Below are 24,565 nucleotides of genomic sequence, written 5' to 3' on the forward strand. Positions count from 1 at the left end.
CATGCCAGGGCTGCTGACGGTTTGCGGCCGGCATCATGTCACACGGATCTCGGCAGGTTTGAATCAATAGGGTCCTATGTTGTCGCTGCTTCAAACTTTCACTGTCCCTTTCTATTAGACTGAGCAATCGGATACCAGGCAAGACTGAAATAACAAGAATAAATTCTGGACAGAGAAAAAGCACTATTTTATAAAATTATATGGAGGCAAAGTAGAACTGATTGGAACTTACACCTATATTTATGTGTGTGTGTGTGTGTGTGTGTGTGTGTGTGTGTTGCTAGACCTCATTTTTTAAAATATTTGATGGTCCCAGAACATGGCTACTTGTAAAACGTCTGTGCCCATATCAACCTAGCGTCTTTTAGAAGAGCTGCTACCCGGGATCATCTGGAGTAGAAACAAAACCAGGACGATTGGAAAATGAAGCTTTTTTGTACACCGATTCCCGTCTACCATATGGAAAAATTCAGTCTTGCCAAAAACATAGTCTTTGATGAATCTTTACTGGTCACTATGTGCTTTACTTTCCTGACACTGTTTTTTTAAGTCTGTTGTAAAGGAGTCCTTCTTCTCTGAAGAGCTCTCTGTTGGCACCGTCTGACCTCACATCTCTTGAGTTCAAAAGGAGACAACTGTTAGAACGTGACTTTGCAAGGAGCAATCCTCAGTAACGGGCCACACCTCCAAGGAGAGGTGCCCTGGGGCGGGGGGGGGGGGCTGTTGCTGTAGGAAGGCAGATTTTTAAAACTGTTGTGAACACTTTTAATATATTACTACTCCTCCGGGAACTGGCTACTTTTCTTCCCACTTCAGAAAACACATAATGGGACTTTGTGTTTCAATTTAACGTCCCTTGAAAACGGAAATCTTTCCCCTTATGAGAAAAAAAAAATAGCAAGGAGGGAGACTAAAGGCAAGAGAGAAATGAATTAGGCAGTCTCCAAAGCACACTGGCTCAACTGGAAAACTGCGACCAAAGCAAGCTCCATAATAATATAATGACCTTTAATGAGTGTCTTGGGAAACAATACGGCCCTAGCATAAAAGACAAAGGGCAAAACCCATCATGGCTCTGCTGACACTAATTCAAAATGATTTTCAGAACAACTAAAGAATGTACGAGAAGTAATCTGATCCGCCCATCTGACCTCACTTTGATTCAAGGGCCCTTCTCCTGCCATTTCTAATTGTCAAACCCTCTACATTTCACATCTGCTCATATTTAATGAAAAGCCCACTCTCACCACTGCTCTTTGAGTCAACCAGCTCTGTCAAATGGGCACCACCCAACCCACCACCAGCAAGGGAAGCCCAGGGATTGCTCTTGGAGCTCTGCCAGTGGAATTCTGCATAGAGATAGACATTTTTTAATTGGAGAAGAAGGGCTTACGTGGGTGCACAGAGGGGCTCAAATTGGAATGGATTTTTCTAACTTATTATTAATGGTCAAAGGTGAGAGGACTCACACAGGGGTGGATGAAATCTGCTTTCGTTTGATGGCGTGAGGACGGCAGGGAGACTGATGAAACAGAGGAGGCGACCCCCCCACCCCCAAGCTGTCAGTACCAGTTAAGGCTTCAACATACAGCCCAAAGCTCCATGTTTTCCATGGTGGGGCTGATTTGGAAGGGTAGGAAGGACAACAATCTCAGGGACAAGATGTTTCCGAAAGGATGGGACAATCCCACCCTAAGTTTTTTCTTCTCTTGGCCTCCATCAATGCTTGGATTAAATTGCAGAGCTGAGAAATCCCTCCAATTATGGTTTCTTCTGGATGAAATGGAAATCACACACACTGGGTATCACGGGCCTCACACAAGGGACACACATGTTACTGTGATTGGTATGGGCGGCTAATGCCAAGACACGACCACATACAGCCCAAATGGCTCCTTCCTTTTCTCCATTGAATCCCTGGCCAAAGTTTTAGAGCCCAGTGGTTATCTGTAAACAGAAGAAGTTGTGCCTTAGGCCGATGGGTAACCTCGGTGGCTGGTGGTTACATTCAATGCCATCAGTCAAAGATGTGGCCAGACTGTGCCACCATAGCTCACCATTTTGCTCTTTCCTCCTAGCTCCTATCTTTGAATCTACTGTCTTGTCATACATCTTAGACAAATTCGTCATGTGGTTACCACCAAGTTCACCTTATAGTGTCATAGGAAATAGCAAGAATTCTCGAGATAAGAATAAAGAGGTAAAGTTTCATACTGTGGCGGCAGCTGTACAAAAGATTTGAAAGGAACTTCCCCTTTCTAGGATTTTAGGCTAATGGGGTTGGGACAGTCCAAAATCCCTCAGTACAACCTCTACTAGGTATCACTTTTAAAAAACGAATCCTGTTTCTTGGCACTGTTCTGGGAGAACAGTGAATTGTGAATTAGAAAGGATGATTCTCTGGTCCCAGATAATAACTTTTCCAAATGACTCTAAAACAGTTCGATGCACAGATTGTGCCTCTGACCTGAACAGCAAATTCAAACATGAGCACCTGGCAAGGCACACCACTCCACTGCATACAGTGAAGTCAGGGCTCCCTCAGCCCTGAGAGCCTCTGTGGATCACTGTCCCACAAGCACCCCATGCTGGGACCACCTCCAGCACCAGCACAGGTGGGTCAGCAAGTTCTTCACAGGAATAGATGCTCGAGAGCAAGTGCTCTTCCTCTTCCCCTACACCCTCGTTACCAGTGTGAATTAACCCCTGCTGGTGAAAATTTAGTTCATCCAGCTCTGGGCACTGAGAAAGGGAGAGGCCAGATGGCAATATGGTTACCAATAAATGTGCCGGGTGCTTTCAAGAGGAAGGGATGAAGCACAGAACAAGGAACTGTCTTCTACCTTTTGTGTTACCAAAAATGTGACAATAAGGTTAGAGCTACACTTGAAGACATCCAGGTCTTCACATGGAAACACAACCTCATCTGCCATTAGAGGAGGAACTGCATCCCAGCACCTCAGCAAACACACTGGAGCTTTTAGTAACATCACCCGAGAACCATCAGTAAAATACCCACAAAGTCCATGCTGCAGACAAGGATGAGGGAGATCTCAGGAATCTGGTGTGTTTCAGCTTTGCCAGCTGCCAGCTGCTAGGCCTTGACTGGTTCTTTAACATTTCTGACCTTGTGGGTGACAAAGAAGACTGACCTCAAAGTCCTGTGCGGTGGAAATCATGGCAGTTTGTGGCTTATAGTTTTTGGAATCACAATTGCTAGTTAGATGGGAGATTCTATTTTGAGAAAAATAATGATTCTTTGAATTAGTTGTCTTTCTGAGGAAAGCCCAAGACTGCACCAGTCAATATAGGTTTACAGATTTAGAATACTCTTTTCCAGAACATAGGACACAACCTAGCACCGGAGGAATGAGACACAGGTTAAAAAGACAAGGTTAGAAAGAAAGAAAGAAAGAAAGAAAGAAAGAAAGAAAGAAAGAAAGAAAGAAAGAAAGAAAGAAAGAAAGAAATCCACATTCATCTTAACCCTGTTGTATTTTGGAAGGTATCTACACTCGCTACAAGCAATTTAATGGTAGTGTTGGCTTGTTCTCTCTCCTTCCTCCCTGCAACCCAATCCAATGTATAGCCTTTACCCGAACATTAAGATAGGCATTTCCACACATCTTTGTATTAGCACAGCATTTGATATGCTGTCACATGAATTTCCATTTATGTTTATTTAAAGGAGAAAGAGGGAGGCTACCACTAGACTCCAATACCACAATCCCGCACGCCATCACCAGAAGCGCAACGAGTTAACAGAATGGGAAGAAAGGCCTTCCCCAGGAGGTGGACATGGACACAGGCAGCGAGGACAACATATCAACCACCACACACAAGGTCACACTGGGAAGAAAACATCAGCCCAACGGACTCACCAGGACCACAGGGTACACAACACAAGACGGGGATGGTACCACGGACAGCACAGACACGGAACTCCGTGTGTCGGGGGTAAACTTACAGGCACGGAAACTGGTGGAGCAATCATTAACAGAGACAGAAGAAAGTGGGAAGGTTCTCTCAAGGGTGTCCATGTTAGCACGCACACGGCCTGACATGCACGAGCAGTCACGCTCAGAACGGCCGCAATCAAAACAACATGCCCGTCTCATTCTCTTGTAGATGGACATCTTGGCTATCACCATGGGTTGGATGGGAGGAGAGGAAGAGCGGTAGTTAATGGCAAGGTCACACACAGCAAGGCAGCTAGAAGGCAGCTACAGGGATTTAACACAGGTCTTAGTTCACATTAACAGTCTTGACCCAGAAAAAAAAAAATGCAGAGTGACTGCTGGTAACAGTTTGGTTGTACATAAAAAAAATTAAAAAAATAAATTAAAAAAAAAGCAGTGAGAATATAAATTGCCTGTATATTCCCCAAAGGCTGTGGTGTATTATTTTTCTCCCCTAGGTAAAGCAGGTGACTACAGGAAGCGGGCATGGCTGATTACAATCGGGTTCTTGGATGAGAAGAAGAGCACGTTAGAGACAGCAAAAATGTAACCAACATTTGTCCCCTGGCGCAATTAATACGGGAGGTCAAAATATACACACAGCCAATCAATTAATTGCTGATTTGGTACGATAAATGGTTTTTGCGAGATGCAAAATATCTAATATGTAGGCTTTCTAATTTCCATCCATTTCTGAGCATTAGGCAGAGCCTAGGACAAGCTTTCATCAAATTAGATGTGAAACGATTACATGTTAATATAGAATCTGAGGATGCCTCTGCTGAACTTCCCCAGAGTGAGTTTACATGATGCCTACAGGAATTTAAATTTACTCTTGACAGAACAAATATCCAAATCTGTCCATATAAGAAATGCAGCTACTCAAGGCTAACGCTGCGTATTTGACATTAAAGGCAGTTCACAAATAAGAAATCACCAAAAGCATATGAGATGTTGGTCTATTGGAATGCATTTAGCTACTCATGGGTGTATTTTCTGCTTAAAGCTGGGAGAATCTGAAAATCGCATCTGCTTTTCTCTCCCCACCCACTGAAAATTCGGAAAGCCATCGGGGCTATTGGTTAATCATAATTTTTTTTCTTAAACAGAAAATACTGGCCAAAATAGATTAGAGATTCTAAAACATGAAGTAAGAGATTAGGTCCCATGTAAAATATCTTATTTATATTTGTGTGCAGTGTTGATAGCTCTTCTAAAGCTGATATCATAGGATCGGGACTGCCTGGGGATCCAACTTGAGGGCCGACCTACAAAACTTGCTGGGCATCACCACAGTGGCTCTCAATCTGCTTCTTTCTTATCCTTCAAGTTAATTTATATTTCAGCACAAGGAGCTTTTCTGTGCCCCATTTTGATGCTACAACAGGCAAACGTGTTTGCTTATCACTTAGCGTGAACCAGCCTGCTTCTCTCACAGGATTGGAGAAGAACTCGTATTTATTCCAGGCATCATAGCCAAATAGTAAGCCGGGACTGGAGAGGTGTTATTCCCTGCGCCCACACCTTCCATTTTAAAAGTCATTTTTCCCCCTCTTTCTTTTTCTTTGTGGAGAATGGTTGCACTCTTAGTTTAAAATATGGCTTGTGGTTTTGCCCTCTTTGAATGTTACAGTCACCAGGAAGAGGGGTTTAAATCTCTCAAATGGGTCAAGTCCTGTTCTAAGACCTTTATGACTTGCCATACAGTATATTTGTCAAGCAGGGGTAACGTTAGGATTGTGAGAAACAGGCACTGGGGGAGATGGATGAGAGATCCATTCCTGTAAACTTGGCTCCCATTTTTAGTGACATGTTCTTTTAGCATCCTAGCTAGCTGGTTGTTCAGATCATCATCATCATGCAGCCCCAGCCCTCTTCAATGCGTGGTACATCATTCCTGAGCTGAACGTTTACCAAAAAAAAAAAAAAAGTTCCACTATAGCATTTGAATTGGAAGACTTTAGAAGGCATGGTGTGAATGCCCGGACACCCCAAACAGTAGTAGTTGAAGTCAAGAAAGGGGAAAAAGTCTTCAGCTGAAGACACAAAAATGAAGTTATTTTACATGCACCCAGATCTGATGTATAACTTGTAGACTGCTCGCTTATTTTTGGCTCAGTTCTTTTGCTGGAAATACTGATTTGTTATTTACACAGAGGAGAGAAACAAAGATAATTTTTTTTTGTTTCACTGTAAATAAATTATTTTGAAGAAAAATTTAATCAAATGCTGTAGCAGAAGAGAAGCCCATCAAACTCTGAAATGCTATGCTTCTCATTAGCAACAGTCCCTGGTTTTCATTTCCATACTGCCATTTTGGGTTCATATACAATAATAGAATCTGACACATTTATAGGGAAAGAGAGTTCTTCTATGTATGCCGTCTTTAAGGACAAGGGGAGGGAGGATGAGCGGAATAACTTTTGAAACGATTCTGTCAGAGGTAAGCCCATCATAACGGGGGATTTTTAAACCTCGTAGTTGATGAGGCCTTCAGGAGGAAACACAACTTCAACCCAGTGCCTCTCAGGAACTGTTTGCAACTGTTATTGCTGGCTGTTCTGGAAACCATGCATTGTTCTAAAATTTCATATTGTTAGCATGCAGGAACAGGCTGAAACTGGTAATCGAAGCAGCAAAAAAAAAAAAAAAAAAAAACCATTTGCTATAAGAAGATTAAATGTTAATTATAAGCAGTCACATTCCAAAGCAGCATATGCATAAAAAAGCAAACATGCTATTACTCGTCATTCCTCCCCAGTCATCGTTTTTTACACTCACACCAAATACAAAATAGAAATCTTAAAAGACAAACAAGCACCACCACAAAAAAAAAAAAAAAAAACAACACACAGCAAAAATGATCAATGAGAGGCTCAAAGACAAGACAGAAACAGTTAAAAATGATTGAGCCCCAAGTGTTGACAAACCTTTGTGAATTACAATGTCTAGACCAAGGTGCCACCGACTGGGAGGGTGGCTCTCTCACTCTACTTCTGGAAGAGTCCATTTTCATTGACAGCCCCCACCCCCAAGATGTCTTCACCTACGCCTCTGGGTCCACCTTCTTAAAAGGTGAGGCCCATCTGACCTCCTTTCTGGTGGGGAGAGTCATCAGGCTTGAAGGATGTGCGTCCTGGCCAAGAAGAGCCCTCCTCTGGGCCATGAAATGAGTCATGAGCAAGCGCTCTAACTAAAAACGTCTGAGGATTTGCCCGTGTGGTGGTAGCTGTTCCAGAGGATGTGAATACTCCGTGTGTAAAATTATACTCTCAAGTTGTAAAACAAAATTATATCAAAATTAAGTCAATGGACCTCCTGATTTGGAAACCACCACCCCTGGTCTCCTTCAACTCTCTCTGGCTTCCTAATCCTCTGGTTTTGTTTTAGCGAATCCCAGATATTCAGAACCGCTGGCGTTTTATTTCCATTTCCCCGTGACCGGCTCCTTTTTCTAGAGCTGATGTAGGTTAGAAGGTTAATTTTAGAGAGCAGAGTGCCACTTAAAAACTCCCAAGGTTAGGTTTCAAAGAGCAACTTTGAAAGTTTCAGTGTTTATTTAAAGCAGAAATAAGGTTCTTAATCTACTCCCTGGACACCTAACGTGCCCTCTCATCTTTGGCGTTTGCTGAGCTTCTTTTTCACAGAGTCCCCCAACGCTCTCTTCCCAAATCCCAAGCCTCAGAAAAGGAAATTTTCCCCAGGATGTGGACGGTAATACAAAGTAGATCTGTGAGGACATCTAGTGGATCCATGTGGAAGAGCAGCTGGTCAACAGACCACCCCAACTAGCCGGCCTTTCTCTGAAGGGCAGCAGAAAGGGGACCCTGCGTGCCTTCAAGGATCGAAATCTGTGCAGTGTCATTTCACTTCAGTGGTTCTTAGGATTCACAGCCGATGTTTAGAGGGCAGTGGGGATGAAGCGGTGAATTCTAGGAGATGGTTCCAGAGTGGCGGACTTGCGGACACCGTGGCTCGGCCGCCAAGGCCAGCAAAGTGGGGCCACTTCAGCACCAGCTGCCTGGGCCTCCCTGAAGCCCTGCTGCAGCTTCCGGGGACAGGGAACAGACAAGAGTGTGTCTCTGGTAGGTGTGAATACTGTAGCTACTTGTCATTCCATCTTAGGGCTTTTGGAACTTTATGCTCAATTAATTGGCCCCATAGGCCAGCTTAACTCTGGGAAAGCAGAAATATAAGCCTGCGGGGACTCGGTTTTGTCTTTGGCCCACATGACAAGGTTCTTGTTCTTGGACCAGTGCCACTGATTCAAAGAGGTTATGTGGTTGCCAAGAATTAGACCCTGGGTCTCACCTTCCTCCAAAGAACTCTGCCTTAGCACTTTTACAATTTGAGAAAAAGCTTTCATCTGCCTTCCCTCACCACAATGAAGTGGATATTCATCCAATATTGCCATTATGACTTCCTAGCCCTATTTGTAGAAATAAAATAAAAGTATTTCCCTAATGGACATCATCAGAGCTACCGGTTTACTCTTCAGTGTTTAAAAATGGGGGATTCCTCAGACGTACTCTCGGACCACTTTTTCTCTACTTTCAAAGGTCGTGATCCCAAGAAAGGAAACCTAAAAAGAAGTGGCTGCTGTCGCTGTGGCTCCGTTACTGCGCTTTCCATGCGTCGGACTGACAGTCAGCTGTCAAACTCAGGTTCTCGGCCGGGTTAGCCCTTCCAGCCAAGCCTGGAATGAAGAGGGAGTTGGACTCCATCCTGTTCTCAGCACCATCTGCCTCCTGCATCAGCAACCAAATTGCCAGCCAATTTCCAACTGCAGAATCTTAATTTCCAGGGTGGGTTTGGAAGGGGCAGGAAAGGCAGCGCTGGACTGAGAGGCTCAGGTGGAGTTTTCCAACTGCTGAAGAAAAAGTATTCTAGGTTCAAATGGAGCAAATTCAAAGGAAGACTAGTGTGGAAGAAGACAATATCTGCCTTTCAGTTGGTAGATACTTTTTAGATCGCAATGACCTGTCTAAAATCAATCCAGTGAAGGAAGGGTGAATTCCAAGCCTGAACTCTGAAGCTGCACGGCAGCAACTAAAATGATATGTAGGTGCATCCACAGAATGAAAAAGTTTCCACCAATGTATAGGGTTGAGACAACTGTTTGGCGTGACGGTGGGAATCAGAGAGCATTCTTTCCGGTCCTATAAATGAGGAATGATGTCTTCACTTAGCAAAATTCCTATTAGCTTCTGCAGGGAGAAGAAAGATCTTCCAGGTGGTTTTCCAAGAACAGAGAGAGGGGAAAGAAAAAGCTAGTTAATGTCAATCTCGTTAAGTACCCAGAATTAGTTGATCCTGCCCTCAACACCACACTGCGGTTGCAGAAGGTAGAGGAATTTGGCACCAGAGTTGTTTGTGGATTGACATCACCTTTTCTGTTTGAATCTGAAGGATCATGAGGTGCGGTAGGTGCCTCTGCAGGTATGAAAGTGGCACATGCCCTCGAGCCATCCTTCAAGTTGTTCTGCAGATAAAGGGGGCCACAGAGTCAATTTTGGCGGTGTTGTGTGATGAACTGAGGACGTCATTGATTTGTTTTGTTTGTACACTGAGCATTCTACAGTCTCAAACTCTGAAGACTAGCCAAAACCAGATGACCCACTTGCACGGTGTAAAGGCGATGAGAGTTCTGAGTGCTGAGATATCTCCAAATTCCAGGACCGCTGGACTGCACTGGTCTGCAGTCTCGCTTTCTATGGAGTCTCACGTACATGAGTAGAGACCTGACGATGCTCATCACTGGTGCCACCGAACGTGGCATTGCTGGGAGTCACGCACAGAAACACTGGCCCTTGGGGCACCTGGATGGCTCAGTGGTTGAGCGTCTGCCTTTGGCTCAGGTCATGATCGCGGGGTCCTGTGATAGAGTTCCGCAGCAGGCTCCCTTGCCTATGGCTCTGCCCTTTTCTGTGTCTCTCATGAATAACTAAATAAAATCTTTAAAAAAAAAAGAAATAAAGAAACACTGGCCCTGAAATTGCCACATCTTGTTGGGTGAGAGGGCTCCTACTCTGTAAGTTAGGGGCTCAGAGGCTTAGTTGACTTGTTCCGACTTCTGCATAGCTCTCTAGCAAAATGGAACATCGTTCTTGAACCACCTTTTCTACCTTAAACAAGTAAATGGATCTTCCAAGATGCCTGACTAATGCCCAAGGCAGAACTGCCTATGTCCTAGTGGGTACTGACTGAAAGAGAAACTTTATTTAAAAGCAAGGGAACTTCATAGACTGTAGGAAATAATTACCACTGTTTCCACAGAAGACAAGTACTGGGTACTTGTCTCCAGTAAGGTGGCTTAAGATACTTACAATCCCAAAGTTTGGTGTCCAATTAATTCTCTAACAAGCACTTTCTCACATAGAGAGGTACGTATATTGTAATAAATGCATCACTCTCTCTATAAAATATCTCTATGCTTATATATAAAAATGTTCATTTTTACATATAAAGTACTGGTACATATCATATATATATCACAACACAGGAATATATATGTAGCATATGTGTTTCCTTCAGGATAGGAATTCAAGCTCAGTAGCAGACACCAGGTCTAATTTATCAAAGGCAAGCATGACAATGACTCCCAATTGACGAGGCATCTACAGCTATAGTGGTAATTACCTCAGCCTACTCAGCGTCCCCTAAAGGTCCTGAGACAAGGCCTTCAAGAGAAACACTGTGGTCAAGGTCTTATTTTCAAATGGAAAAATAAGACAGCGCCAGAAGCTGGCAAGAGGCTGGGAGATGGGAAGATGAACGGAGGTGGGGGTGGGTTCCCTGCTCTCAGGGGTCTCCAGCTCCAGGCTACTCTGCAGACTGTGCTGGATGAGGGAGTTGGGGCATGATGTCACTGCTACATGCAACATAAATACCAAAAGAAAAAAAGAAACTGAAACTGTACAGAAAATAAAAGAAGTATCTCTTCTAGAGAAAGACAGGGGGAACTGGACTCCGGGCTACTGGGAACCCGTTTTACTCACAATATATCACTACCAGTGTGCAGTTAAAATAGAGTAGGGGCCGTATTCCAAGGCAGCAAAGAGAAAAAAAAATAAATCAAAAATACGTCAATGATTAGAAGTTCAAGAAAATTCCTTCAAATACATCAATTCAGACATGACTTGTCCCCTGGGAGTCCACCCTTTGGCAAACTTCTACAGGCTGGGGGAAAAAATGTAAATCATTAGACCAGGTTTGTTATACAAAAGAAGAAAATGGGTAAATAGTAGATTCTGAGAGCTTGCTTCTTGGCCAGACAGCTGAATTTGACTCTCTTCCTTGATGGAATGCTATGAAGAAATGGAAAGAAATGCAAAAGTTAAACTATACTACCACAGAATTTCCAGAAATGGAATGTCCACACTCAATATTTTCCCAGATAGTATGGCATGAAATGTTTGAGGTGAATGGGGAGGTGGGGATGGGGTTGGAAGGGGAAGAGCTAGGTTGGGAGGGGAGGGTTAGGAAGCTGCAGATAAAGACCAATGACTGTCATCAGCTCTGCCCTGGTGGAGATGTATCATTCTAGAGTGAATTATTAACACCTGGCCTAACATTTTGGACTAATGACCATGTGAGTGAGCTGCCCTCTCCAACTTAGGGCACTAGGCAATGTGCATTCAAAGGCACAGGAACTCCCCAATGCATTATTTACAGTTCTAACTCCTTCTAATGAAAGTTTCTTTGCAACCAAAGCCCATCTTCCCCAATTTCCTGACTTGCCTGGTATGCACAGGGAAGTTCATGTTTAATAATTCACTTTATTCTGATCACCCCTTACACATACACATCTGCATCCTGCCCTCTGTAACACAGGCTGCTATGGCCTTTTAATTAGGAAGAACAATATTTGGACAATTTTGATTGTTATCAAACATTAACCTCACAGCCGGGGGCCTCTATGAGATGAAGAGCTCAAGAGGGAAGGAGGTACAAAGAGACAGGGGCAAGACCCCTGTCATGTTGGCTGGGCTTTGGGGGCATTCCTTCTGCGGCAATCCGTGCCATGCCGCGTGGTAAGAGATCACACACTTCCATAGCTGAACCAGCTTTAAGGGGAACGAAAAGAATAAAATTCTTTCAAACGATTATGTGCCTCTCCCTCTAGGATGAAGTTAAAGTTAGCTGCTGTTTGCTTGCCTGGAATCAGGGTGGAAAAATATCTTAGAGGCCAAATGCTCATTTCTAGGGACTTGAAAGCTTTCTGCTGAGTTCTGCTACATGCCTATGAGGAACATTCCAGTATCAGAACAGGGGTCAGAGACACTTTCTCTCCATCATTCCGCCTTCTACCCTTGCCTTCCTAGAGTTTGTTCTCTGGCCAGGCACCATGGAGTCATCTAATACAGGAATTGATGATGCTGTACCCTTCCTTGCTCAAAATCTCCCAACTGCTGTATCAGTTACAGGACTAAAACCTGGGCTTCTTACCATGGCCCCTGGCTTCCTCTCTGACCTCGGCCGGCCTTCCTTCCTTCCTTCCTTCCTTCCTTCCTTCCTTCCTTCCTTCTTTCCTTTCAACATTTCAAACTTATTCCTGCCTCTTGACCTCTGCCCTTGCTCTCCTACCAACCTGGACAGGGTCACAGCTTCAATGTCACCTTCCAAGGCAGGCCTTCCAGACCTTTCTGGCTAAAGCAGCATCCTTACAAGTTCCCCATACCCTCAGGCAGTCTCTTCTCTCTTCATAGCATTTGACTCTATCTGAATTTAATGGCTTCTATGATCATTGTTTGTCTTCATTCACTAAAGTGAAGGCTTCAAAAGAACAGTGGTTATCTTGTTCACCCTTCCATCCCAGGCAGCAAGAAAGCACCTGCAGAAATATGCAGATGCCTAGTCAATAAGTGAATTTCAGTGGTACCCCGTGGGACCAGATTCTTTGTCAGATATCTGGCCATGGATTATTGGCCTCAACACTCTTGCATTTCCTAACCCCCTCCCGCTACAAGAGTTTCCTTATAAAGGAGTTAACCCTTTCATATTTGTAACTCTCGTTTACTTCCACCTTGGGATACTGTGTTCCTCTGATGGAAATGGTCTGGGGGGTGCCTGGTTAGCCAAGCTGTGTTTCTGTGTTCACAACCAACCAAGCAGGACTAGGGTGGATGCCCTGGTAAGAAGGGCCTTTGGCATCAATGAGTCCCAGGGATTGGAAGTGAAGTGGGTTTGTTGTTCCTTAGATGTTCCCTTTAGGTTGTCAGAATCAGAATTCTTAGACCTCAAGAACTTAGAGTATCTGGAGTGCCTGGGTGGCTCAGTCTATTCTGCATCTGCCTTTGACTTGGGTCATAATCCCGGGGTCCTGGGATGGAGCCCCGCACAGGGCTCCCGGCTTAGTGAGGAGCCTGCTTCTCTCTCTGCCTCTGCCCTTCCCTCCTACTCATGCTGTTTCTCCCCCTCAAATAAATAAATATAATCTTAAAAAAAAAAAAAAGAATTTAGACTCTCTTTGACTAAGTCATCGATAAATACTCACCTTACTTGGAGTAAGGTGTCAGAGCTGGGGGGAACAGGGCCATGTGTGTTGAGTCAGTGGAGAAAGCAAAAGCAATGGGCCTAAGCTGCCCCAAACTTGGGAACCAGCTTCAGAGGATTTTTACAGAAATTGCTCTGGACCAAGAGTGCTCCCATGGGTATTTGCCTAAGAGATCGAGCGTCTTCGTGCTCCAGCAGAGTGGTATTTATATCTTACTGGTTTTACATTACTGTGTCCCCCACTTCAGGAATGCAGGGAAAAAAGCCCTTGCTTCGGTTGGCATATCCCAGGAATAGTGCTCTTCTATCTGATTTCTGCTTAAGAAAAAGTATTTTGTGGGGCGATCTTTCATAATTGTGTTTCTACTCATCAGACCCAAGGTCATTGCCTTGCCCTCCTCTCTTGCAAAAATGATTAGAGCACTGAGTGCACAACATGGAAAGGCCTTTGGGTGAGCCTGAACCCCCGTCCGTTGGGTCTATGTGACTTTTAGCAATCTCATCTTCCCACTAAACTTGGAGCCTTTAGTTTCCTCTTTTTTGTAAAATGGAATTAATAACATCCCCTGCCAATTACCCAGGGTTAGGATGAGGATCAAAGAAAAAAAATGATCATAAATAAAGAGCTCAGAAAAACACTAAATCACCACAGGAAGGAAGGCATCATTATTATTGTTTTCTTTAAGGTCATGAACAATTTCTATTAGGCAATGCAACATAATTACTGCAAGAGGCGTGGCCTTCTCAAGGCAAGCCCACTTTAAGTCCTGGTTTCTCGGGAGCCCATGATCCAAAGTCCCTGACTTACCATATCTTTCTCCAGAGGTCCCGTTGGCAAGCTGCTTTGGAAGAGATTTGAGACGGCATATGCCAGAAGCTACCGAGCCCGATCTAGTCTACCCCAAGGAGCAATGGTGTTTGAGGTTGGTTATTGGAGCAACGGCAAATAAAGGTGATTGGTGGTGGCCAAGTCCTCTTCCTGGACCAGTCTGAGGGTACCACAAGGGAAAACTCTGGACCTTGGTATCAAGGCAGCAGTCCCAAATAGAAAGAGAGTCAGCTCCCTTTTGGGTTACAGCATCCTCAGACTCAGTTTCCCTTTCAGCCCTAGTACAGCCATCTTCACATATGGCGGTCCCGCCTCCACTGGAAATGACTATGCAAAAATTCTCCCTCCTCTATGGTCTTAGCTGTCCTCCTTTTTGGACACCATACTGACTGTGTTCAAGTGGACACACCACCTCAGCATCCCTGCAGGGTCCAGAGATAGGGATTAGGCACTAGGTTCTTTCAAAGGTGTTGATGGTGGTGATTTTTCCTCCCCTGCTCTAGAAAGCGAGGACAGAGCATTTTTTCATGTCTCTTTAAACTGCTGGGTGAAACATAAACATATTCAAGAAACCTCTTGATGTTTAGTGTTTCTTTAATAGGAAAAGGAGAAGGGAAACAAATTTGGGGGAAAGGGTGGGAGGGGGGAAGGGGGAAAGAAACACTACTTACGCCGTTTGCAGCCGCATTTTTTTATTCTTTTGGGATCTGTGATGTCATCATGACAGGCCTTGCAGTAAAAAAATGCCCTGGAGAAAGAGAATGGAAAAACTGACACGTTTCATAATCCACCCGAATGAAATGAGTACCACATTTCCTCCACCGTGGTGCCAAATTAATGAAACACGCCAGCACTAATTTCCTTTAATCTTTTGAAAGGTTTAGACGTTTACAGACAGAAATGTTTGTTGCAAGACCTTTTATTTCAAACACAAGATTCTGCATTTTGAGTTAGTGCTTCTTTTAATAAACTTTCCTTTGAAAAGGAACTGGGGGAATGGCTGCCGATGTGACACCCTGGGTCTGCTTGCTCGTCTTTCGTTTTTGGGCACAGTATTCAGTGCCGCCCATCAGAACACGTAGGCAACCAGCCCCAGGCCCCTGGTGGGGAAGTTGAATGCATCTCCGAGACCCTTGCTGTCTGGTCAGATAGCTATCAAAGGGGCTGCAAGGATAGGGTTCCACAGTCAAATAAAAACATTAGCCTTGTCAGTCTGAAAGCACATTTCTTTCCAAAGTGAGGGAGATTAAGGAGGAAGGTGACAGGGAAAGACAAAAGTGGTGAGTCAAAGGGGTCCTCTGTCAAATTTCTTCTGGCATTTCGTAGCCCATATTTGTTTCCAAACTGGAAGGATCAACTCCCGTACTCTCTAGCCCCAAGAACACGTAATTAATGGATGTTTTCTTCTCATGGTGAAGCACAGCTCAGCTGAGCACTGCGATGAGGTGGGCAGAGGGCACTCTTGGGTTGGGTACCCAGTGGAAGAAGTCAACAAGAAGATCCCCTCAACTGACAAAAGTGTCAAGCTGTGGTCACAAAGCACATTGGCTGTATCAAAGATATTCTGGATGAGACAAAACAAGATCATTCAAGCACAGAATGCATAAGACCTAGAAGAACAGCACTGGAGGCCTATATTCTTTTAGGACAGGGGATTACTGGGATAAAATTCCCTGGAACAACCTTACAAGCTCTGGAAATAGGGAATAACAAAATCCTTGGCTTTACCACTCCCAACATAATTGAATGCCAGGGATAAACATGGTCTTCCCTTCACCAAGACTATAAAGAAAGAAACACAATTCCTGACTACTCTATTCCTAGGCTCCTTTTTATATTTTCACAGGACTTGCACATGTGATTGGCACCGATTAGAACCAATGTTAAGACTTTGGGATCTGGAAGACATCTTAGAGGTCCCCAGGACTCTTCCCATCTGTAAATTGAGGGGGTTGTCACAACCTGTCCAAAGTCATCCTGTGCTGGGCTTGGCCGGCCCCAGGACTTCTAAAATCCAAGCTCTTTCTGCTCTAGTCACTATTTCTTCAAATAATAAATTTCTTTAAATGCCAGTGTTTATCCATGTTGCGAAAGAAAGAAAGAAAGAAAGAAAGAAAGAAAGAAAGAAAAGAAAAGAAAAGAAAAGAAAAGAAAAGAAAGAAAAGAAAAGAAAAGAAAAGAAAAGAAAAGAAAAGAAAAGAAAAAAACAAAAGAAAAAAGGTAGCTGATTATTTGCCTTGCCTGGCAATGTGGCTATGAAAGGGGGAGGACAGGAATGGAGGAAGTCATCTTGTTTCCACTTCCCTTGGCCATCTTCTCTCCCACCTGATGCTGTTATACATGATAATAATGACAACAACTGCAGGGAACACTTATAGAGCATAGAGTATAGGCCAGGCGCTATTCTAAACATTTTATTAGTATTAATGTATTTGATCCTCAAACAATCCTTTGAAGGAGTAGTGATTATTATCTCTGTTTTACAGATAAGGAAACTGAAGCACAGGGAGGTTACATGACCTGCCCAAGGTCACACAGAGGCAGGATTCAACTGCACACAGTCTAAGAGCTCAAGGTCTTAAACACATCTCTAATGAAGAGATGATGGAACGGTAATGAGTCTGAGTAGACTATTGGGAAGATCAAGTGGATTACTTCATGAATTAAAGCTGATTCTGAAGATAAGGGTAAAGTTAATGAGTGAGATGCGGCTGGGGAGAGGGTGTCTCTGGTCTACAGTCCTGGAGACACATCCCCAACCAGAGGGAGCTCAGTAGCTAAGCTCCAGCTGAGTTTTGCCAAGTGTCACTTTTTTGCAAGCACCATGCTCTTCCCCACCCATCTCTGCCTTTCTCATGCTCACCTGGCAAAGCCCTGACCTTACTGCACACTTGCACCTGAGCAGCTGAGCTCAGGAAAGGAAACACTGATCTCACTTCAAATCCAGGGCCATGGATTCCAGAGGACTTTTCACACCCCTCAGGCCTACTCCATATCCTTCCTTCTGCTCTCCGCGACCTCTTCCTCTCCCGCCCACCGCAGCCCTTCCCTAAGTGGCCCTCAGCTGGTGACCTTGACACACACATCATCAAGAAGACCAGATCCATACCCCAGAAGGCTGGTCTTTAGGGTCTCCTTATCCTCTGGTTTCCTGTTGTGTTCAGCCAATGGGAGGAGCCAGCAGGAGACTGGAGGATGGGAAAGAGAGGGTTCTTCCTGCTGGGTCATGAAAAGGTGGTGGCCACATCTCTACCCTAAGAGGGCTCAGCTTCTGCCAGGCAGCCTTTCCTATGATACAAACTCTCTCTACAGGTTCCGATAGCTCTCCTTCCCTTTGACTGTAGATTCAGGGCTGAGAATGGCTCCCCTCTGTTGCTAGCTCTCGGATGCTTCACCATCCCTTATTGGCTCTCTTTAACTCTCTGCCCACAACTTTATATGGTCTCTTCATAAAACTCTTCTCTCTTTTCCCATTTAGGTGTGTCATCTGTTTCTGGCCAGGGCCCTCCCATAAATGACACCTCCAGCTGTCATCTTTCCCCCAGACTCCAGAATCTTATATCTAACTGCCTTTATGATATCTCTATGTGTATGTTTAGTGCAAATCTCCTATTTTAACATGGCAAAATTGAATTCTTAATTTCCTACACCTCAAACTTGCTTCTCTTCCAGCTTTCCTTCTCCATCTCAGTAAGATGGAGAACCAACATCCACCCAACTGCACAAGCTCCATATCTAGGCTCTATTCTTGATTCCTCTTTTTTACCCTCACTTTCTATATGCAGTTCACCAGTGTGCTCTATAGACTCTCTAGTAAAATATATTCTGAATCAGTTTCCTTTCTCTGCACCTCCACTCACCAGCCTAGCTCATATTATTCTCTGTCACCTACACTATGCAGTCTCTCCATCTCTGAGCACCCTCTCCTGTTGCACTATATCCCATTCTTTATAATGGAGAGGAAAGACCTTTCAATAATATAAACCAGACTACATCACCCCCAGCTTAAAACCATCAATGACTCCATCTTCTAACAACCCAACCCCTGTATCAAAACCTCTGGGAGCCAGCCCTGACTTTCTCTCTTACCTTGTCTCCCCACACTACTCCCTCAGACATACTTTCCTTTCGTTGGCTCCCTGCACACAACAACACTGTCCTCACCTTGTCTCCTCTTCCCTTCCAATCTTTGTATGATGGACTCTTTCCCATCACCTCCATCTCTGTTCAAATGTGGCTCCTTCAGAACAGCCTTCACTTACACACAATCTAAATCAGTGACCGAGTTGCATTAAGACTTTGATTAATGTATTGTAAATAAACAAAACTGCTATTCTCTCCTCCCCAGAACTTGAGGCCCTGAAAGCAAGGACTTTGTTGTTCACCACTGCTTCCCTGGCACCTGGTACAGAGCGTTCTAGAAAGTGAGTGACCTGCAGACATCTGATGGATGAATGAGTGTGAGAATGCTACCCAGTAATGCTAGATCTGCAAGTTTTTCAGGAGAAACCAGAAATAAAGATTTTTAAATAAAACATGATGATGTCTTCCTCTTGGCGACTCATCTATTTGTTACAATTGTGAATCAAATGAATCCTGTCTGCAAGCCAAACTGAGCCAATGAGGCACCATTTTGTGGCTCCTACATCAAAGACTATATGGGCCAAGGTCATTTAAGAAGGAAAATATTTAGTGGCAAGGAATAGTGGACAAGTGACCAAATGTTCATCTAAAAAATTGACCTTTCAAAGACTGGAATGGATGGTTTCACTCCTCTTTTCCTAAAATGCCGCATCTGAGTTTCTGTGAGCTAAAATCCATTCATTTCTTTGGTTGCTTTTTTTGTAGGAGAGGTACAACCTCAATCCTGGATCATCATAATCAACTTTTCCATTTTTACAAAACTTGTTTAGTTTCATTCAAGTCCCCAAGGCCCTGTCTGTGGTTTTCTGCAGTCTTCATCTATTTGAAATCCTGTAACTGACAGCATTTGCTCCAACACATCACACACTACGGAAAATTACAGGCTGGTGTTGTAGCTGATTGTGTCAGCATGTATTTGTGAATACCATAAAGCACAGAAATGAGACATATTGCACTCCCTAATACAGGAGGTAATTTGTTTTTTGGACTGCCTGGTATTTGTGACATTCATTAGCGAGAGATGTAATAGGAAATAGAATTACACAAATGGGAGCTTCATGTTATATTTGCTATCTGGGAGGTACACGTGATCTATGGTGCCGCTGTGCTCCCCAGCCCCCCCGTATGTGGTGCTGAGATGCTGCTTGTGTGTCTTACAGTCTGGATATGAGCACAACCTTTTATTCCAGGGGACCTGGAGTAGGCTTCAGTCCCATTCATGCCCACTTTCCGCTCAGGTGAACCCAGTTCTTGAGGTATTCCCGAAGAACAGCCAGGATCCATGAGCTGGATAAGGAGGTTATCTTGTCCCCATCTGAATAATGGCAATTCTTTCCCAATTTGTAGAAGTAAATTTAAGCCATTAGATAGCTCAGTTTAAAGAATTTTTCTTTTTTGTTGTAGTTTTGCTTTTTCGGGTTTTTTCTTGGTTTGTTTCCTGTTTTTCCCCTAAAAGCTTTTATAACTAGTATGGTTAGTTTGCAGGAGTGGGTGAAGAGGAAAAATGTAATAGGTATCAGTTGTCAAATATCATTGTTCTGTGCTCAGCACATCAGGCTTACTTCTTGGCAAATAATTAAGAACGTAAGCCCTGGAACTGGACTTTCTGATTTTAAATCCTGGCTTTACTACTCATTTAGCAGTGGGGCTTTGGGCAAGTTAGTTAACCAGTCTGCACCCAGTCTCCTCGTGTGTAAAACGAAAATAGTAATGCTACCTATCTCATAAGGTTGTTGAGAGGATGACGTGAGTTCATGGTACCCGATACTTAGAGCAATGCGGGCACATATTAAACTCTACATAAGAATTTGCTAGTGTTATTAAATTTGGTAGAAAGTGTGGGTTTGGGAAAAGGAAAGACCATTTCCAATCTGGGCTCTGCTACTCACTTATGTGCTGTATATCCGTGGACAAATTATTTATCTCAACTTTACAGATGAGGAAACTAAAGCCCTTAAGGGTTTTAGAAGACTTACCTTATGAGGTTATTTTGAGGACTAGCAAGAAAGAATGTAGAACACCTAGCAAAGGCCTGGTTTGAATAAGAACTCATTAAATGAAAGCAATAGGCTTACATAAATAATTGGAGATCTTTCACAATTAATAATTTATTTGAAATATTTTAAGTAACATTATTGTTAAAGTGAGTGACCTGTCTGACTGTTTGAGCCACATTTTCTGCTAATAAATTTTTCATAGTTCCTAGGACAGAATAAAATATAACAATATTCCATGGTGTTCTCCAAAGAGCCCTATGATGCCTAGGCTGCTTAAACAGGTTTAAGGATACTAATAAAAGTGTCATAAAACATTGAGGTCAATGAAATCCAGGGCTGTACCTACACAGGCTTAAGAATTGAAACTGACAATTTCAACTACTTACCTAGAAGGCCACAAAGAGAAATATAGCCAATTTAGTATTTCATCTGAAATTAATCCAAACCTTTTGAGATTCCACTTGGCATTTAGATTAGAAAGCGGATAATACTAGAGTAAATTTGCCTGGATATTAGGTCAAGAGTACTAGACAAGGAACCAGTTGTCTTGTGTTATGTTGTTCTGAATCAGGATGACCCTGAACAATCACTTCAGCTCTCTGGGACTCAATTTCCTCCCTTGGAAAATGAAGGAGCAGTTAGCTAGGCCCTCCTAGTTCTAAAATGTTATTACTCTAGTTCAAAGATGTGGAATCAATTATGTGAAGAGGAGTTCACAGAAGCATTTGAAAGCATGCTCTCTTTTTCCTAAGACTCAGTACCATTGATACCTATGGACACATGGTTATGCAGTTTTGGGGTTAGGGACCTATACATATTGAAAGCAGGCCCATCATGGTGGATCAAGATGTCTATGGCTGGGCCAGAAAGGAAGGCAGATATATATAAACACTTACCTTTTAACTTCTTTGGCATCACTTGCGATGAAAAATCCTAAAGTACCTTCTTGGATCTTAAGATGGTTTCCAGGATTAATTAATATACTGCTCAGTGAACAAAAACAAACAAAGAAGGCATATTTGTGAGGTCATGTTCTGAATAAAACCTTGAAGGCTACACTGTAATGTTAATTTTATAGGGGGCCCACTAGTCTAATGCTTTTCCCAAAGATGTTGTCTAGAGCTTGATGTCCACAGTCCCAGACATTTAAGTGGATAATGCCAACATAAAGCTCTACTGCTCAGTTCCCAGGTTGGCATACTCCCAGTTGCAGAAATCAAAGCACATCTAGGTTTCAAGGCTGAGGGTATATAATGGGGTTGCCATCATGGGCTTCTGATCTGATATGTAGCCCTTTGGAAACTTCTGTTGATGGTCAACATTGAATGTTACTCATCTAATAAAGCTATGCTATAACAATTTTCCACTAGATGACAGAGCATTAATGGGACCCCTATATACATCCAGAAACATACACATATACATATATTACTGCAGGGAATGGTACACGACACCTATAACCAATGCAGAAGCAAACGTAACATCTGCATGACATTGGTAAGTACATGTAAGTGGACTCCACGTGCAGCCTATGTAGAAGGAATTGGATCTACCCAAACAGTGAAAAAGAAAAATGCCAGCAGTTAGAAATGATTCCAGTCCACCTTTCCCAAAATGCATGGGACTGTTTGAATAATGTGTGTATCTGGTACATCCTGATCAGGGCAAACTGTAATCATAAAACAAATGTAAATTATCCCTAGAAAAACCTTCCCCTTGTAGGGAAGTATGGACCTAAATATACACTGTCCTGTTTCAAAGTGTTAAAAATGGATTAGCTGACCAAGTTGTGTTTGGACTGACAAAAGAGATACATGTATCTTAATCTAATAAATGGGTGAAATAAATAAGTTTAATATCTGCAGATCAAGAACAGAATGGAGGCATGTATTATAAAGAGATTGACAGGCTTTGGGCTTAATGAACAGGGTATTTAGGTACCCTGAATGCAGCAATAGATATAACAAAGGTGTTCTCTGATCTGAATATCTGGCTTTAAAGTAATAGATGTTTGGAATTAGGCTAAAGGAAGTCCTCAAGTGTTTAAGGCAATCAAAATGGAGGATGCTAATTAACAAGTTGTGTTTTGTTTTGTTTTGTTTTTTACTGCCGGCAAAACCATTTCAGGGAAGGGCTGTGGCCAACAGAGTGACATGTCTGTGGCAATACAGGAAGGACTCAGGTAAACTTTTGTTCTATCGGGAAGCCTCAGAGTGGATTGTTATGGCAAAATAATTGTCTGTGGTTGCAAGAACATCCACTATTACCCATAACGGGACCTGACAGAAGGAAACCAATCCTGTGTCGTCACTGTTATTAACACTTAAATAATAGCCACAGACCATGATGATTGGTCTGTTCTTCCCTAGAACCACAGGCAACAATGAGATTCTTCACAAATCGGAAGAAGCAGGCCACACTAAGAGCAACAGCTTGCAACTGGCAGCAGCACTGGACAGATACCTCCTAATTACCCCTCTGCCAATTCTTTACATTGGCTTAACTGCCCTCTGACTTCTCATGATCACGAGGGGAAAAAGGGTCAGAGCTCATACAGTTTAGATGGACTCCTTTTTCAAAGCCAATTAAATGTGATGGTCTAGAAGGGGAGAATTCTGGATTTTGCACATTTTCTTACCCCTTTGCTATCAGGCAGTACTTGTCTGCCCTAGCTCTGCAATCAGAAAATGCAGCATCACCATTTAGTAGCTGTCTGGCTTTGGGCAAATTACTAAATCTCCCTCCAACTCAATATCCTCACCTACAATGATGATGATAATCATAGTCTTTCTTCAGAGATAATGCAAGATAATGCACAGAAGGCTCACTGCATATTGGTTATGGTTACTCTTATTATTTATTAGTGCAAAAAAAGCCAAAAGTGTATTTCATTTTCAATGGAATTATCATATTTTCTTTAGCTGGCCCCACGGAGTGGAACACAGGGCTCCTTATCAAAATATCCTGTTCATAATGAGATGAAGTTATAGGGTGAAGAACTGTACAGTCCACAATAATGTACAAGGACATACATGAAAAATTCTGGGTACTTATGGCATCTGACGAAGCTAATTCCTTAAAGTTGGAAAATCTACATTTTGATATGTATTTATATAAGAGTGTAAAAAAAGCTTCTGAGTGAAAAAAAAATCCAATCATGATTTCAACAGTGCATTTCAAAAGGGGAAATTTGACACTCATCAATGTCTTGGTGACATATATGTGCAAAACAAGCTTTGCACAGAACTCTTTTTTACATTATGTGCTTCTCTAATTGCACTCCAGTGATCAAGCCCACTGTGTCATGGTAGGAAGACAGTGATAGCAAGGTTCCTATCAATGAAAAGTTTCTTTTCATTTACTCTGTTCTTTATCAGCAGTGAACAAGAATTGGCTTACAATGAGAATTTGGGATTATCATTCCAGAGACTGCAGGTTGAGATCATTTATTACAGCCTTCAAGCCTACTTTAGTCAAGTTAGTGTGGTGGAGACGAAAGATCTGGGGCACTGATAGAAGGCAGATTTGTGTTCAAATCTGTTTCACTGCCAATGCTAGTTAAGCTAGCAGGTGCATGTGTCAGGCCTAGGAGTTCAGACTCTGGCCTGGAGCATGTGGGGGCCACTAAGCCTCACTCTCCTCATCTATGAAATGGAGTGAATAATCTCCAGCTTATAGTGTCACTAAGAGAGCTAAAGTATATACTAGGTGCTGAGTGACTGCCACATAGTAGATCCTTAATGCATGGTCACTATTAATAGTAAGCATGGTTATTAAAACAACTAAATAAGAAGCAAATAATCTGTCACAGGGGCTAGTTCTCCATTTTGTTCTTGGTGCTAATAAATCACCAGAAGGCCCCCTATTGGCATTTGAAAGACCTTTTTACTGACTACAGTATCTAAAATATTATATCCCTCTACAACATCTGGAGACGGGCTAATTTGGACTGCCTTCTGGCTGCAGAGTGGAGTGTCTCTGTGTTCCTCAAACCTTATGCACCTCCAAGGACATCAATGACTATGTGATTCCAGGGTGCCTTCTTGTTCTCTTTTAGAGAGGGCTTAACAAGGAGTAAGAGGCTTTGAGTCATCTCTTTAAAGCATGTGTGAGGCTTTATGCTCACATTAGCAGCTATCAAG

The 24,565-nt window shown here is 43.0% G+C and overlaps 1 protein-coding gene across 25 annotated transcripts in view; it reads right to left on the reverse strand.

Moving 5' to 3' along the window:
- Positions 1-24,565, reverse strand: part of KCNMA1 (potassium calcium-activated channel subfamily M alpha 1) — a 717,266-nt gene that overhangs the window by 119,572 nt on the left and 573,129 nt on the right. For 17 of the 25 annotated variants that reach the window (XM_077895128.1, XM_077895131.1, XM_077895133.1 and 14 more), the window contains 2 exons: positions 21,320-21,406; positions 14,955-15,031 (listed from right to left, as the gene is read on the reverse strand). In XM_077895128.1, coding sequence (XP_077751254.1) covers positions 14,955-15,031; positions 21,320-21,406 — 164 coding nt within the window. Of the gene's footprint in view, positions 1-3,967; positions 4,142-14,945; positions 15,032-21,319; positions 21,407-24,565 lie in introns of all 25 variants that reach the window. The other 8 variants (XM_077895127.1, XM_077895126.1, XM_077895129.1 and 5 more) reach the window with 2 other exon arrangements.

This window comes from Canis aureus, chromosome 4 (assembly GCF_053574225.1).
Source record: "Canis aureus isolate CA01 chromosome 4, VMU_Caureus_v.1.0, whole genome shotgun sequence".
Taxonomy (NCBI): domain Eukaryota; kingdom Metazoa; phylum Chordata; class Mammalia; order Carnivora; family Canidae; genus Canis; species Canis aureus.